Below are 16,086 nucleotides of genomic sequence, written 5' to 3'. Positions count from 1 at the left end.
ACTCTAGATCAACTTTAGGATTTCAATCACCGATTCAAAATTCCTATCATAAATTCCTATCATCACGTTTGGGATTATTGAGAGATTACATTACGTGCGGTGAAAAAATGCGATAAAAAAAAACTCGGCTAATTTTCGTAAAATATAGTGATTAGTCGATTACGATATATTTTCTGCGGTCCAAAAAAAAAACACAGAAGAATATCACTATATCCTTTTATCTCAATTTAATTTAGATAAGTCTCAATACCAAATTAAGCCTTAAGCCTAAATCGATATTTTTATCCAACAATATTTTTGAGTTACTGTTCTAACCATTAAAACAAAAAATTAAAGTCGTTAATTTTTATTTTTTTATTTTTCGAAGTTGATCAGGTTCAAAGAAAAGGCAACGTCACTATCCTTCAACCGTCCGATATTGATCAGACGGCCGGGAGCGACTCCGATCGCCACGACACGTCGGCGAGATCGGACGGCCCACAGCTCATCATCACATCCGACCACTCGAACAACCCCACCACCATCTCTTCATCGTCGTCGTCGTCGCCGCCACCGAAACCCTCGAAACCCTCGCCGCCCCCCACCACCTTCTCCGGCGCCGGCGCCGGCGCCAGGTACGTCTCCTCCTCAAACCCCCATATCTCGCCGAATCCCCCACCGCCCCCCTCCGTCGCAGAGTCGCCGCCGTCGAGCGGCGGCGGCGGCGGAGGAGGAGAACGAGGCGGGGGGAGGCCGAGCTCGTCGTCGGAGGCCGCGAAGAGGAACCCTAGATCGGGATCGTCCCGCGGAGGAGCCGGGAGGTCGATCTCCGCCTCCAGGCTCCGCATCACCGACGCGAGCTCCGCCGCTTCGGCGGCGGATCGCCGGAGTCCTCCGCCACCGCCGCCTCCTCCTCCTCCCACGGTCGCTTCTTAGGGTTTCCCGAACCCTCATCCATGGAGAGAAAAGAGAGAGAGAGAGAGGAAATAAAAGGGACGAGAGAGAAGAGTTTTAGATAGAGAGAGAGAGAGGGGCGTTATGGGAAGGAGACGAGATGGGTATAAAGGGTAGAGTGGTAAAAATAGTAAGGGTGTTTTGGGCACAAAGCAGTGCTTCGTCGGGGATTTATATATAGGGCAGGGTAGGATTTTTTTTTTTTTTTTTTTTGTATATTTTAATAAAAAAAATAACAGAAAGAGAANTAATACTGTGTAATTTAAACTGTATCACTTTAGTACACTGTGGTTTCGTTATCCCCTACGTTTTTTTTTTTTTTATTAAATCAATGACAGAGTTAAAATAATAAATTACTAAAGTAAAAATTTCTTAAACTACAGAATAGTAAAGTAAATATTCGATAAGCAATCGGAGTATCTAAAGTTTTTTTTCTGTATATTTTAATAAAAAAAATAACAGAAAGAGAAAAACAGAAGCATAAGATACTATAGTGATACAATTTTAAACTACAGAATACCTAAAATAAGAAAGCGTTAAACCACTAGAAGATATTTACTAAAATATTAGTAAAATAAATGATAAAAAGAGAAAAATAAAACCACAAGGTACTAAAGTAAGAAAATGTGAAATCATTAGAAGATATTTAAAGTTTTTTTTTTTTTTTTTAATGGTAGATTCTTTTTCGGTGGCGCTGTCATAAAAGCAACAAATGCTACAAAAATATCGCGTGATTGGATATAATTAAAAATTTATTATTATTTTATATATATTATAGTTAGATTAATTTTAATGTAGAAAAATTATTTCTTTTATTTCAAAATATAATTAAAAATTAATATTTATAAGTGTAAAAAATTACACTTATAATAGTGTCTTTGTAGCCCATAGTTTTTATATTTATTTTTTCAATTTTTTGTAACTAAAATCTGTGAAAAAATTATAAATTCTTGAATACACGGTCTAAAAAGTGTGCCACAACAATTTTTCAGAATTTATTGCAAGTAAATTGCATGGAACCCCCTAAACTATATCCACTTTGAAAGTACTTCTCTAAAGTTACTTTTTCTCTCATCCATGCCCCTCGCCTTTAGATTCTTTTTTTTTTTTTTAAGATTTAGTTATTGCACTACTAAATAACAAAAAATATTCAATTAATGTGACAACATTTTCTAGCTTAAAAAAAATTTAAACTTGTTTCCTTTTAGTTAATGGGAAAAAATTAGGATAACTTTTTTTTTTTTTTTTTGGCCCTTACTTATTACTTGATTAGGGGTGAATTTGTATGAAGACTAGTATCAACTTGAATACATTTCCATCCCTGTTAAGGAGCTTTTTTTTGAAGAAAAAATTTTAAATATTCTTATGTGGTTTAATGTTTTATTACTTTAATATTCTATAATTTAAAGTGTATAATTTTAGTATTCTGCAATTTTATTTTTATTTTTCCGTCAGCACCTCAATTAACTTTTCGTTAAAATATGTAAAAAGGATTTCAGATACACCCCTATGATTTATCGAATATTTATTTTAGTATTTTATGGTTTACGAAATTTTTCTTTACTATCCTATAGTTTTTACTTTCTCTTAACGAAGAGGATAACAAAAAAATAAAATAAACTCATAAGGTACTATACTGATACAATTTAAACTGAAGGATACAAGAGTGAGAAAGTACTGAATTACAGGGTTGGTATTTGAAGTTTTTCTTTTTTTCAAATACCCTATACCTGAGCGGATTCTCCATCTTTTTGTTTAAATAAATTACACTTTGATCTGCAAAGTTTAATTCAATTTATCGATAGTTTGAGGAGCAAAATGTAATTAACAGCGGGGAAAAGTGCATGTAGTGTAAAGGTGTCCACAAACCTGGTCGGATCTGAATAGCTGATATATTATATCTGTATCCTAAACTAAAATGAATATATATAAAAAAAAATTTATACCCTACCCATTTAACTTCCGATCGGGTCCGGATCTGAATAGTTAAGTTAATAATATACCCATCAGGTCTAGTTGAGCAGGTGGATGTAGTGATTATCCGTATACTACCCGCTTAAAATCGGATATGGATCGGATACAGATCGGATCTAGATCAAGTATAGATATCCGTATACATATATTTTTTATAAATTTTATTAAACAATTTATGAACAAATCATAAATCTATCACTATAAAAAAACCCGTGTTTTAATTAATTGCATCAAGTTCAATAAAATTCATTCAAAAGAAAAATTCAAACAGTAAACAGCTAGAATTAAAAAAATAAGTAAAATAAAAAAAATTAAAAAATGAGTAAATAAAGAGACTCAGGTTTTCCTTATGATGAAAATATACAGAGATCCTTTATTTATAAATTCTATTGAAATTGATCCCTTAACTTCAAATTTTTTTTATTTACCATCAGATGGTTCAGTTCTTAGTCTAGTTTTGTGCTCAGATTTGAAAACTCTTCCGAACTCTACCCACTAAAGGTCGGATTCGAGTGGGGTCCAAATCAAATATTGGTATAAAATATTCGGACTAATATCCAAAATTTTAATTGGTAATTCTTTTTTATTCTTATACTATTCATTTATTATCGGGTCTTATTCTGATTTGGATAGGGTCCGAATCAAGTATAATATATCGGATATTTTGGACTGCTTTATATAACATTGCTCTTATTAAAGTACGACGATAAATAAATAAATAAATATTTTAATTTTTAAATGTGTGGTGAGGGGGTGCGGCGCGTGGGGATCGGGATATTCTGGGCCCACCAATCACGGGCGCGTTGCCTCACCATTAATTGCGATTTAATTTTCCGGTCACGTCCGTCCGTTATAAACTGCATTTTAAGTCCGGATTTCAAGTCCGGACCGTGTCATCTCCCTGGCGTTATATAAAAATATCGAATAGTAAAATATAATTCTTATAAATTTTAATTTTTATATTTATTTTTTTTTGAGATAATTTTTATATTTATTTTATAAAAACACAGTAATATTTATATTTGTCGTTAGAGTATTATTTATTTTTTGATAAAAAATAAATAAAATAATATTTTTGTCATCACAAATATATCTCTTTAAAAGCTCCAATTGTTAGAATTATTTAGAAATGTCCTCTTAAAAATTTTTAACGATTATTTTTTTTTTTACCATCACAAATAATATAAGAGTGATAAAAAAGTTAATTTATCTTATTTACTAATCAGGATTAAATATTTTATTTATGATTAATTATATTTTTCTAAAGTATCCTAACAGTGAGAGTATATTTGAAAATACTAGAAATTTTACAGGAATAAATATAAAGAGTTATATTACTTTTCTCCTCCGCTGCTCCCATGTTTATGTTGTATTTCTCTCTCCTACCTCGTCCACACTTTTGTGGACATCATCCGCCGCGAAGTGGGCTAGGATATGACACAAATTAAGGATGTGAGGCTACGGCTGAGACCGTGATCTTTACAAAAAAGATTAAAAAGCAGAGAAAAAAAAAATTGCACTATTTAAATTTATTTGAGACGAAGTTGGATTCGTGTTTTCGAGTTTGAGTTGGAATTTCAAATTTTTTGCTAGATTCTATTTTGGGCATGAGTTCTTAAAACCCATCGGAGTCAGGTTCGGATTCGAATTTGGGTTTCAATTTTGATTGTCGTATTCAAATTCGAATTTCTAAAAATTCATTCAGAATTCGATCCGTTAACATTCCCAACAATGGCCCTCCTTTCCTCTGTTCCTAAACATGACATTGGGAATTTTTAATTTGGGAAAACTTCAAATACCACCCTGTGGTTTCACATTTTTTATTTTAGTAATTTGTATTTTAAAATGTATCAATTTAGTACCCTATGGTTTCGCACTTTCTCGCTTTAGTATCCTATGGTTTAAAGTGCATCAATTAGTATTCTGTGGTTCCATTTTTCTCTTTTCATCGGCTCATCTGTTAATATTTCGTTAATTTATATACAAAAAAATTTTAGATACTCTACGTAGGTTTATCGAATATTTACTTTAGTATTCTTTAGTTTTAATTTTGTCATTGATTTTTTTCCTATGTTAATATTTCGTTAAATTATATACAAAAGACTTTATTTAACCCTACCTAAGTTTATCGAATACTCATTACTCTTTAATTTTAATTTTGTTACTAATTTAACGAAAAAAAATAGTAAAATGAATAATAAAAAATAAAATAAAATCACAGGGTACTAATTTGATACACCTTAAACTATTGGGTACTAAAGTGAGAACGTGCAAAACCACAGGGGCTAACTTGATATATTTTAAATCATATGGTATTAAAATGAGAAAGTGTGAAACCATATAGAGTATTTGAAGTTTATTCTTTAAATTTTAGTTTATTACACTTCTAATTAAAATTTTATTTTATAATTTTGTGGGCTGAATAATAATATAGATAATATTGTTACATCTTAATTATTTTTATATTATTTAAGATAAATAGTAGTACTATCCTATTGGTTAACGAATGAATTATTATCGGTAGATCTATCACTATTTGATGTGATGTTATTGTTAAATATGTTAAATATTTTTCACAATTAGTAAGACGTGTACTGGACACAACACATGTCGTGTATTGTACGCGAAAAGGGTACGTGTCACTCTTTTACCGGTCACTATCGCCGTACACCCTTACTCTACATAATTGTCGATACCACCTCACTTCTACGTGATGGAGACCTTTAACAAGACGACACGTGCCGTTATCCCGTTGGTCTCTATAGCTGTTTGCTGTGCACTATAATTTGCATGTGGATACTGCGATGTAGGGGTGTAAACGAGCCGAACACGAGCGAGCTGGGTCGGCTCAATGTTCGCCGAACACGAGCTTGTATTAACGAGCGAACACGAGCCATGTTCGGCTCATGTTTCGAACACGAGCCTGTATTAACGAGCCGAACACGAGCTGACCAGCTCGTGTTCGGCTCGTTTATTAACGAGCCAAACATGAGCTGTGCTCATGAGCTTTCAACAAATAATAAATTTAAAAAAATTAGATTAAATATATATAAAAATAATTTATAAAATCTTATCCATTACTTTGATCTAATAGTTGAAACTTTACATATAAATAAATCTTTTGATAATTAAACTTGCATTTATATTTTTATTTTGTTAAAAATTAACTAATAGAAATATATATTATGTATATTATTTATTTTATATAGAAAATATAAATTATATAAATTATATAAATATAAAATATATGTATTCGAGCTGTTATCGAGCGAACACGAGCGAGCTGACCCCAGTTCGTGTTCGGCTCGTTTATTAAACGAGCTGATAAATCCAGCTCGTGTTCGGCTTGTTTACTAAACGAGCGAGCCGATCTCGAGCTCATTTCGAGCCGAACACGAGCTGCCTCGCGAATAGCGAGCTGGATTGCCACCCCTACTGCGATGCAACGGATAAAAAATTAGAAAAACAAATAAAAATATTATTGATATATATTTTTTATAAATTTTTAAATAATTTATATTTGATTGATTATAAATTATTTAAATGTGTAGGTAATTTACATATATGAGCTCAACAATTTAAAAATAAATAAAAACATTACATGTGTGTTAAATATATACTTTATTACTATACTTTATATCAATATTGATAATAAATTAATATAAATATCAGCTAATTTTTCTTTTCCTAAACAAAAGTCTTAAATAAGAACTTCTATAAAAACAAAGATTTGAATCCAAAAAAATGAATGAAACTCGCATCGCGAGACTTTTTTTTCCTCTCATCTAAATCAATGCATTAAATAGATGTTCATTTTGAAGATTAAAGGAGGGATTTTAATCAACTTATCTTGCTTCTACAAATTACCATAATGATTATATATATAGGGAAAATTTCATAGGTACCCCTGTGGGAGACTGAAATTTCATCAATAACCCTCTAAAGTTGAAAATATCATGAATGCCCTTCTAAATTCAAAAAATACTCATGAATGCCCCTACTGTTAACCGGCCGTCAAAATCTAACCGAATAAATTATAAATGCCATTTTTACCCCTGTACAGTTCATTTAAGTATAGAAAGCCTAATTAGTATATTAACACTATTCATAAATGCCCTCTTACCTTAGCATTAATTAGTTATTTCCCGCCAAATATATCATTCTAACTTTTGGGAAGAAATTTGTCATTCTATATTTTAACTCTTATTTAACTATATTTTAATCCGGATAGAGTGACATGTCCTTAACGGCAAGGATAGTTATGATAATTTTATGTGTTTGAAGAGGTATTTATGATATTTTAAAGTTTAGAGGAGTATTCACAAAATTTATAAGTTTGATAAGATTACTAATGAAACTGTCCTTTTTCTTTATAATAATAATTTCATATAATTTAGGGTAGACTTCAAATACCAACCCTGTGATTTTGCAGTTTTTCACTTTAGTATCATATAGTTTAAAAAGTATCACTTTATTACCCTATGGCTTCGTTTTTCTCTTTTCATTAGCACCTTCATTAACTCTTCATTAAATTATATATAAAAAACTTCAAATACTCCACCTAAGCTTTATTGAATATTCACTTTTGTATCCTGTAGTTTACCAAATTTTTATATTAGTACTTTATGGTTTTAACTTTATCACTGATATAATTGAAAAATTAATGGAGGGGATAATAGAAAGAGAAATTTATTAAATATATTAACTTTATTAAAATTAATAATGAAATAAATATAAAAACTCAAATAAAAAAGTAGAGGTTAAAGGGGTGTCAACAAAAAAAATTTAAAGTTGATGGGCCTATATCAAAATCTCTATAGTTGAGGGGTCATATCAAAATCTCTATAGTTGAGGGGTCTCCATACATTTTACCTATTGAAATTAAATTATTTTAGTTATTTTAGCTGAAAAGTTGTGTTAAATTTAATAAATTTTCTTTTTTTTTTACACTAAATCTCTTAATTTTAAAAAACTAAAAGTTAAAGGGTCTTAACAAAAAACTGCATACTTAAAGGAATTATTTCAAAATAGCATATAGTTGAGGGATCTCCAGTACATTTCTCAAGTAGTATGAAGTTAGGGGTAAATTCGTCATTTCATGACTTAACACATTATTGATCAGGATAAACTGACGGTTTTTTAACAGAAGGGGTATTTATGATAATTTTTTATATTTCAAGGGGTATGCATGATATTTTATCTTTTGTAGGGGTATCTACGAAATTTGTAAATTTTAGAGGGGTATGGATGAAATTGCCCCATATATATATATATAATTGTCCGGCTACTATAGTCTTATGAGTATAGAGCCTTTTGTACTCATAAATTTTTTACCGTTTGATCTACCCTTTAATCATTTTCACCCGTTAGATTATACTATTCAACCAACCACTCACTCAACCCTAGGGGGCCCACTATCAACCTAACCGTAATTATTTCATCCCAATCGCATATTTTTTCATCTGAACGGCTAAAAAGTTATGAATACAAAGGGCTATATACTCATATGAGTATAGTAGCCCCAGCCTATATATATATATTGTTTTATTATTATACAACTCGATTAAAAAAATGCTTGGAAAAAGCTTGAGTTGAGCAACGTACGTAGGTCCTTAATTTATAGGTATGAAATGTTATCATTAAGTATTTTTCCAACCACAAATTACAAAAGATCTAGACAAACAATACAATATGTACTAATTCAAGTTACACAATGGAGCTACTATAACCTAGTATATATTTAGATAATAAATCAATAGAGAGAATTTAGAGGATTACAACGTAATATATATCGGGCAAGCCATCTCCAAACTCGGTTTTATGTTTACGCAATACTCTCTACAGAACAAAAATGATCCAAATAATGTAAATAAATAATGAAAAAGTAAGATTAGGGTTTCCATACTTTCCCATGTTGGTTGTGGCCCACGTGATATATTCAAGGCGATCCATAAAGATACGGTCAATTTATTTAAGTCGATTTATAAAGATATTTTAGATCTTACGGTTAGGATATATCTGGATACGTCCTTGATGGACGGACGTGATTTAACATTCTTATATCAAGTTATATATAAATATGTAATATACGGGAGTCCCGGTCTAACCCTAATCCAATTGTCTGTGACGGTTCCATCTCCGTGGGGATAAGGGAATTAGACTCGAAACGTTCCGTCTTCTTGCAGATCACGAACAAGAACGAACCACGAGAAAGGATTGCCGCTTACAAATCGAATACAGAAATCGAAATCATGACAGAAGGTACGATCTAGTTTCTTATAAAGTTTCTAACATCCCAAACCTTACATGATCGAGTTCCAAGTATGTTTTTCTACCGAAAATACCATTTGATTAACTTCTTCTTCCACAAATCCGAAGATGATTAACTTCGCCATGGTAGATTAATCCAGATGAAACGCTTTGTGCCTAACTTCGTTTGGAGGGCGCTTCGATTCCAGCTCGTACCGAAAACGTCGACAATAGGAGAGAAAACGCCGACAATAGGAGAGAAAATGACGACGAAATAGGGCACCGGTTCGGTTCAAGCAAAGAAAAGAAAATTTGGTTCGATTCAAACAAAAAAAAGAAAAGAACTTGATCCGATTCAGGATGGAGCTCTTATTCAACAATTATTGATTCGGTTCAGATAAATAAAAAAAATCTGGTTTAAAAATGAAAATATATAGTGCAAATAGTTCGGTTCGTTCCAATGAAGCAAGTTGACCGGATTCGACATTATTGGTTCAGTTCTGATAATTAAAAGCGAAATCTAGTTCAAAGATGGAAATACATAGAGCAATTGATTCGGTTCGGCCCAAAGCAAGTTGATCCGGTTCGAATCAAGCGCAAACAGAAAAAAACCATATAATTATTTGGAGGACTTGAGCCGACCCAAGGTGGCACTCAACAGGTTCAAGAAAAAAAGAGAAATTGGTGGAGCCCACACTTAACAAAGAAAGAGATTCATGAAAAAAAAGAAATTGGTGGAGCCCACACTTAACAAAGAAAGAGATTGCTGCCACGTGGCTAAGTTTAAGAGAAAAAAATGTATAAGTATAGAGGTATAGATTTTCTATACATGCTCTTTTTTGCATTTAGCCCCTCTTAAATTTTTTTTTCTACAAATGATTCTAACAAATTTATATTTACACATATGCCTCTCTTCTTACCACGGGAACGTCACGTTTGTATTTTTAAATTTAATACAATGAATGAATCACCGTATTTAAACACGGTGATTGAATCACCGTGTGCATATCCACACTCTAGCCTCTCGTTTTCTTTTTTTTTTTTAACTTAGGGACGAAAAAATACAAAAGAAAACAAAGCAATCACTGTGTTTAAACACGGTGATTTAATGTTCAACTTAAAAATGCCAACTAAGCACTCGTGTGGCAGGTAGAGGATTATTTACGCAAATATAAATTTGTTAGGGTAATTTCTATTTTTTTTAGAGTACTAAGTGCGAAAAAAAAAACCCTCATATTTTTTTTTATAAAAACACTAATCAGGAATCCAAAAAAGGTCTCCCTTTATTTTGGGGGTTGTGGGACCCACATATAATTTTTTATTTTTTAAAAAATTAATTGCATATTTGGCCCCAATATTTTCACTATTTTTTACTTTGGTTCTTAACTTCTTTTAATGACACTGATAAAATAGATTTTAGAATTAACGGTATTATCATGCTATCACCTATTTAGTTTTCTTTTGCATATTAATTTTACTTCCTAAACTTTGAATGTTTGACACCCAATATCTCTTTAATATTTTTTGTGAATAAAATAATATTTTTCATATATCTCTATATATTTTTCTCAGCTCTATTTTTGCCCGATAGTGTTTAACAACTCTCAATACCAAAAAAAAAAAAAATCTGAGTTTAAATAATCAAAATAATTTGAGAAATTAAATATTAAATTAATACCATACAAAATTAATGTAGTTGAGGGGTCTACGTGCAATTTTGCTGATCATAACTAGGCTCGAGTAACGCCAGCGGCTACGGACACGTGTCCGTTCACCCGTGCTCCGTCTCGTCAAACACCGACAGGTGTGCGACTCTACGCCGCGCCTTACACGTGGCGCTTTCCTCTGCCACGTGCGAAGGGGTTTCCACCGGCTTTACCCGGTGAAAGGTCCCCCTCCTTTTTCGCGCGCACTGGGAGGTGGAAAAGGACACGTGGGAGCCACTAACCGATGCCACGTGGGTCACGTGATCGACTACTGAATTTATTTGTTTATTTGTTTTATTTAATATTAAGCGAAAAGTAAATTTTGAGAATTAAATTTTTTTTTTCGGTTCTTGAAAACATAAGATATTTGAGTATAAATTAGAACAACTTTAAATTTATGTTTAAAGCAAGAATTAGAAACTTGCCAACACGGTACGCCACGGTTCGTGCCGATCCGTGCTAATAAAAAAAAATTCTTATTTGCCGACACATAATAGCATGAAATATTTATTTTCTTTAGCAATAAAATATTCTAACTATTTATTATGTCTTTTTATCACATCTTTTGAATTTTATTGAGGTAATTACTTATTAGTTTAATGAATTGAGGGTTTTGAGCTGTGCTATCAGCACGGGGCCTGCATCGTGCCGGTATTTTGTTGGCACGGTACGGCACCGTGGATACACTCCGTGTCGACGGAGACTTAAAACCTTGGTTTAAAGTACATTCAATCATTAGGATACTTTTAGTGGTATTTTGATAAAAGTCTAAAATAATATTTAAATATATTTTAAAAAATAAAATAATTAATTTATGTAATATATTTAATTTATTTTACATAATAATTTATTTTATGTAATTTATCTACAATATATGTAATGAATAAAATATAATATTAATAATATACTTATAATTTTAATTAATAGAACGATAACTTTCAATACAAATTTAAAAGAAATATTAACATATAAAACATAATTTAATATATACAATACTTATAAAATCAAATAATTAAATATTAATATATAAATTGATGAAACATAATAAATAAATAATATATATAACATTTAATTAATATAATATTATATAATAGGATTTAAGTAAAAATATGTCATCATAATGATATTATTTATATTAATATATTTAGTTATACATTTACTTATCTAATCTATACGTATAATAAAAGGAGAACCCTCAACCCGCCACGCGTCGTCTCCCCAGCGACCCCTCTCCCTGCTCAGCTCTACCCGCTTCCTTCGCTGGCGACGAGCGGGGTCACGTGCCTCCCGCCTCGCGTCTCTCCTCTCGGTAGGGCCAGATCCGCCACCCTCTTCTCTCCGATCCTTTCTTTGTCCGATCTGGGCCCCACTGCCCCCCTGGTGTTTGTCGGGCCCTATCCCCCACCCCACCCGCGGACATGGCGGCCCCCCCGGGTTCTCTCTCTCTCTCTCCTCCTCTCTCCCTTTCTCTCTCTCTCTCTCTCCGTCTCTCCCTTTCTCTCCTTGTCTCTCTGTCTCTNGATCACATCCGGGCGCGAAGCGCCGCCTTTTAAATATATTAAATAAACTTTAAATTGAAAGATTGAGGGAAACTAAATTTTAGACTTTAAACTTTAAATATTAAATTTTTTAAATTTAAAATTTTTTATATAAAATAGAATTAAGTCAAACATATAAAACTTATATACTAAAATATATCTCAAAACAACTTAGGATTAAAAAGATTTAAGATTTCTAAATATACGTAGCTTATTGAGCGAAATGTAAAATTTATTATTTTTGAAAATTTAAAATTTATAAATTGAAATTTAAATCTATCTCTCTCTCTCACTCACTCTCTCTCTCTCACTCACTCTCTTTTTCCCATATTTTAAATTTTAGATTATAAACTTTGGATTTTAAAATTTGAAAAATTAACATTTTAACGTTTTAAATCCTTTCGAAGATAGGGGTAAATTATATACATATCTATTAAATTTAATAAAAATTTTGTAATATACCATTTATAATATATAAAATTTTAAAAATATTATTCTCTTTTATTAATCTAAACTAATATTTCTTTTTTTCTTTTTCATTCTATTTTGTTTTTACGATCGGCCTTGGGCGGAGGTGGGGCGAGGAGACGGCTGTCTAACGGCCGTGGGCCGGCACGGCGCCGACGCCGCTGAGGGGCGCGGTGGGGAGGGGATGGCTCAAGGAGGAGAGAACGTAGCAGCTCGTACGGTGGAGGAGACGGCGCCGCCTCGGCTGGGCAGCTTCCGGCGGCGTCGGCCTCGGCCTGGGTCGAATTTTAATTAATATGTTAATTTAAATTTTAAAATAAAAAAAACCTGTACCTAGTATTGTTTTTTTTTTTTTTTTTGATATTTTCTCCCTTTTTTTCTCTCTCTGTCTGTCTCCTGACCCAGGGAGCAGTCGGGGCCACGGCCAAAAATAAACAGTTTACAGATTGACGATGAATGATTATAAAAAATTCGCGAGTAGTTTTTTTTTTTTCGTTCATATGGGAAGTTCCGAAACATCGACTTCGACTAGGTTGAAGACTTCACGAAAAACGTCTTCGACTTCTACCAACCACAAGTTGAGGTAACGTACTCCTTTTCTCTCCTCAAGATCCCCCCACATTCATCGGACAAACTACATTTTTTTTAAACCTTCACTTTAACTCATTAAAAATTTTATTAAAAAAAACATTTTTTTTATCTCTCTTTTAATTAATTCTTGTAATAGGGAGAAACCAAGTAGGTAAAGTAAGATATACCTTGTATCGTATTGAGTCAAGTTTTAACTAAACTATAACTTTATATTGGTTTTAACTACAATTAAATTTTACAAGTGCCACATCGATTAAAAAGTTGGTTTTTTTGTCTCTCTTTTACATCGTAATTCTTATTTTTTCCCTTTTTTGTTTCCTTCAATTTCACCAAATAACTAATGGTTAACATTAGTGAGAAAAGTTGCGGGTGTATCTTGTCTAGTAGTAGGAGGTGAGGTGACGAAAGGGGTTGTGAGGGAGGAGATATTTTAGTTTTTTTTATTTTTATTTTTGGGGATTTTTTTTTCTTCTTTAGTTACCCCCTCCCCCTTTAAATAAAGGCCAATGGCCGCTGCCGCCCCCTCCTCTAGCAGCCGCTAAGCGAGTCGCCCTAGCGCCTCTTCTCTAGCTCCGAGAGCAGGAACCCGAACGGGACGGCCTCGTCGTCGACGCGGCGGTGGTAGCGGCCATAGGCTGGTGCCTGCCCGCGGCCGCTTCGAGCGGCGTTGGCTAAATAAAGAAGAAGACTAATTAGTTCTTGATTTGTAAAGTGACGTTATTGTCGTTTGTACTTGTTGTTACATTAGTTCTTTGTTTGGGATCCCGTCTAGTTTTGTTTCCTTTTTAATTTTGGGAATGTTCCTAAGATAGACCCATGAAGAGGGAATAGGAGCGCCGGAGGCGTGCGGAGAAGAGATGTATTAATATCGGTTTTTTTTTTCCCTTTTTTTGTTTGTTTAATCGGATTAAACCAGCGTTAAAGAGTGCTTCCTTTTTTATTTATGTTTAACATCGTACTTATAACTTTGATGTTTGGTTCAAGTACAAAATTGAATTTTCTTGAGGAGCGGTAAATGGGACGCTACTCTTTCATACTTTTCTTTTATTTAATTTAGTGTTTTTAAGTTTGTGTAGTATTTTTCTTCCTCTTTTAATTTTTAATTGAATCTGCCGTAATTAGAAAAAAATAAAAAAATTATATGTTAAATATAGATTTACGAATTATCATATTTTAATTTTAAATATAAAATAATATATTATTATATAGTAAACTAAAAAGACAAACAAAGATGTTCCTAGTTTCTTGGAAACAACTTTTAACAGGTTGTTCCATAATAACTCACTTTGTTCGGAACAACTTTTAACAAGTTATTCCATAATAATCCGTTTTGTTCGGAACAACATGTTTTTCCAATTTCTCCACCGTTAGTGTACCAGTTGGGAGATATTTTCCTTGTTTCGAGGATATTCCACAACCAAACGCAGCCTAAACATCACTTATACGGAACATGAGACACGGCATGATTCGAATATAGTAATTTGACAGCTAGTTTTAGAAAAGTTAATGTACAGCCATGATATAAACATCACTAATAAAATATAATATTGTTGATACAATAATATATATTTATTACAAATAAAATGTTAATTTTGTCAAAATATTATTATATTTTTTCTATGAATGAAAGATAGTAAAATTTTTATTTATTTTCATTATATATAATTTATTTATGTGTCGAAAATGAGTCCGTATGTATTTGTTAAAAAAAACTAAATATTTATCATCTTACATTATAGACTATTTTGCATAAAAATTTTATAAATTTTACATTTTTACAAAAGCAGGCCATTATTTATTTATTTTCCATATTAAAATCTAACTTTTTAATGCTATAAATGGAAGACCGTCACTGGAATAAGGGAAATCATCAGGAGTCGGGCCTTCAGTAAAGGAGGGACCCAAGATGAATCTAGTTGGGTTTAAAGAGAGGTATGGTTTAAGTATGATATAGTCCAGTGTTGGAAGGGAAGGTAGAGGCGGAAGCGGCGCCATTGCAGAAAGTTAAAGGAAAATCCAACGTATCAAGAAGAAGAAAAAGGGTCAAGCTGGAGAATAGAGATGAAGAACAGGGCGGAGAAGACGAAGAGAAGCAAAGAAAAGGCGAAGAAGACGAGGCCTGAATGGAAAGGAAAAGAAAAAGGGAATAAAAAGTTTGGCGAAGAAGAAAAGGAGCCGTCGCGTCGAAACCAGTTCCCGAGATTGGCTATGATGATGAAAGGACGACATCAATTAAGATAATCTAATTAATGCCGTAGATAAAACAAAAAGAGATGGCGGATCGTGGCCGCAGAAGAGAAGTGGACGGACGAGGCAAAACCGTACAAAAGATTCGAAATTGATTATAATCGGGAGCCGTGCTTCGAATAACGTCAGCTGCTGAAACGACGGTGGGATCGTGGCCATAGAAAAGAAATAGACGGTTGAGAGGAAACTGTATAAGAGAATTTGAAATGAATTGGAAGTCTCACCTCGGATTGGGTCGGGAGTTACGCCTCGGATTACGCCGGCTACCGAAGCGTCTGTTCGGAAGCTGCCGAGGGGGCAATTGTTGAGCCTATAAAATGCGGATACGTGGTACCCCAGAGCACCTCAGCGGTCTTATTTAATTGTGACTTTACTCTGCA

The 16,086-nt window shown here is 32.9% G+C and overlaps 1 protein-coding gene across 1 annotated transcript; it reads right to left on the bottom strand.

Annotated features, from left to right (window-relative positions):
- Positions 356-12,282, bottom strand: LOC109710713 (homeobox protein Hox-D11-like). The gene is made up of 2 exons (XM_020233451.1): positions 12,147-12,282; positions 356-907 (listed from the first exon to the last, which is right to left on the bottom strand). Exons 1-2 carry the CDS (start codon positions 12,280-12,282, stop codon positions 423-425), a joined length of 621 nt encoding a protein of 206 aa, XP_020089040.1. The 3' UTR covers positions 356-422.

Source organism: Ananas comosus, linkage group 5, assembly GCF_001540865.1.
Source record: "Ananas comosus cultivar F153 linkage group 5, ASM154086v1, whole genome shotgun sequence".
Classification (NCBI taxonomy): domain Eukaryota; kingdom Viridiplantae; phylum Streptophyta; class Magnoliopsida; order Poales; family Bromeliaceae; genus Ananas; species Ananas comosus.
The sequence above is the reverse complement of the archived record's forward strand: the minus strand, read 5'-3'. Positions and strand labels throughout refer to the sequence as shown.